This window comes from Austrofundulus limnaeus, unplaced genomic scaffold (genome assembly GCF_001266775.1).
Source record: "Austrofundulus limnaeus strain Quisiro unplaced genomic scaffold, Austrofundulus_limnaeus-1.0 Scaffold817, whole genome shotgun sequence".
Classification (NCBI taxonomy): domain Eukaryota; kingdom Metazoa; phylum Chordata; class Actinopteri; order Cyprinodontiformes; family Rivulidae; genus Austrofundulus; species Austrofundulus limnaeus.
The window spans coordinates 199,908-201,640 of NW_013953219.1; the positions used below are offsets into that span (position 1 = coordinate 199,908).

At 44.4% G+C, this 1,733-nt stretch overlaps 1 protein-coding gene across 1 annotated transcript in view; it reads left to right on the forward strand.

Moving 5' to 3' along the window:
* Positions 1–1,733, forward strand: part of asl (argininosuccinate lyase) — a gene marked incomplete at both ends in the record, with an annotated part of 3,034 nt that continues 1,301 nt past the window's right edge. Inside the window, 9 exon segments of the mRNA XM_014028833.1 lie at positions 1–45; positions 134–211; positions 289–366; positions 447–499; positions 767–829; positions 946–1,060; positions 1,246–1,330; positions 1,447–1,506; positions 1,609–1,692. Of these exon segments, the coding sequence (XP_013884287.1) occupies positions 1–45; positions 134–211; positions 289–366; positions 447–499; positions 767–829; positions 946–1,060; positions 1,246–1,330; positions 1,447–1,506; positions 1,609–1,692 (661 nt within the window).

Sequence of the window (1,733 nt, forward strand, 5' to 3'; positions counted from 1 at the left end):
CAATTGCCTGCAGCTTATATCCACCCTGGTGGAGCGGGCAGCCGTGTAAAACACACACACACTCTGTCAAATGAAAACACACCGGTTGTCTGCTTTGTTGAAACAACTTCCTGTCACGTGTGTTTTAATCCAGAGAAATCGACGTCCTTTTCCCCGGCTACACCCACATGCAGCGAGCTCAGCCAATCAGATGGAGCCACTGGGTTCTAAGGTTTGTTTTGAAGGCGACAGCGCGGCGCCCGTCTTTACCGTCGCTGCGTTGACAAGCCTTTGCTCCTCTGTCTCCAGCCACGCCGTTGCTTTGAGCAGAGACGTGGAGCGGCTTCAGGAGGTCAAGAAACGAGTGAACGTCCTTCCTCTGGGCAGGTAAACGCACTCCCTGTACGGCTGCAGCCTTTCACGCCCAGACACGATCAAATGACCAGAAACATTCCTGTTGCTTCCAGCGGCGCCATCGCCGGAACCCCGTTCAACATCGACAGGGAGCTTTTGAGAAAAGGTTGGCTTCGTTTTGATTTTGTTGTTTTCATAATTTAACTGTGACTTATTTCTCACTGGATAAATAAAAGTAATCATTAGTCTGAGTCGGTCTGCAAACACTAAAACACTATAATTCAGTCATTTTGACAGATATTGAGCTAAAACTGGATGTGGTAGTAGCTGAGAGTCATCCTCAGCACATAACCAGAGCAGTAACAAATCATTTCATCCAGGAGTGCTAGTTTATTAAAACTAATCTACACTTTCTTTTTCGGTGGACCTGTAGAGTTGGGATTTGATGGGGTCAGTCTGAACAGCATGGACGCCACGGGCCAAAGAGACTTTGTTGGTGTGTAACATCCATGACAGACAGAGGCAGCTGTTCGACATAAACAGATCCAAGTAATATAAGTTTATTAAGTCTTTGTTGTTTTTCAAAGTTCTGGTTTGCTTTGTTTTGTTTAGCTGAGTTTCTGTTCTGGGCTTCGCTGTGTTTGACCCACCTGAGTAAGATGGCCGAGGACCTCATGCTGTACAGCACCAAGGAGTTCTCCTTCATCACGCTCTCTGATGCCTACAGGTACAGGCTTTTATCGCTCTGAATCACAGTTTTAAAGCTTGTCAGCAAACTACAACTAAATACTTAAAACACAGTTTCACACACTTTTATTAAGGCACGTCTAGAAAATCAAAAGTTCAGTTTCTGCATATTTGAAATACTCCTCTGTAAATCTTTTGCTCATGCGTGTGTGTGTCTGTGTGTAGTACAGGCAGCAGTTTGATGCCTCAGAAGAAGAACGCTGACAGTCTGGAGCTGATTAGGAGTAAAGCAGGTCGTGTTTTTGGCAGAGTAAGAATCCTGACCAAACACAGAGAAAAGACACCTAAACTGAATTGAATATTTAATTTCATCATTATGACTGAGTTCATATTTTTGGATCAAATGAAACATTTGTTGTGTTTCAGTGTTCGGGGTTCATGATGACACTGAAAGGCCTGCCCAGCACCTACAACAAAGACCTGCAGGTTTGAGATGTCTTTGCTTTGTGTGATTTAACAACGTTACAAGGACATCTGTTTTTCCTCTTCTCATTTCCTGTCCTCTCCGTCCCATCCGTCCCTGTTCAGGAGGATAAGGAGGCCATGTTTGACTGCTATGATACTGTCCAGGCTGTTCTGCAAGTTAGAACTGGAGTCTTGTCTACTCTTAAGGTCACAGCTCTTAAAAATAAAACTGAAGGACAATTCTGGCA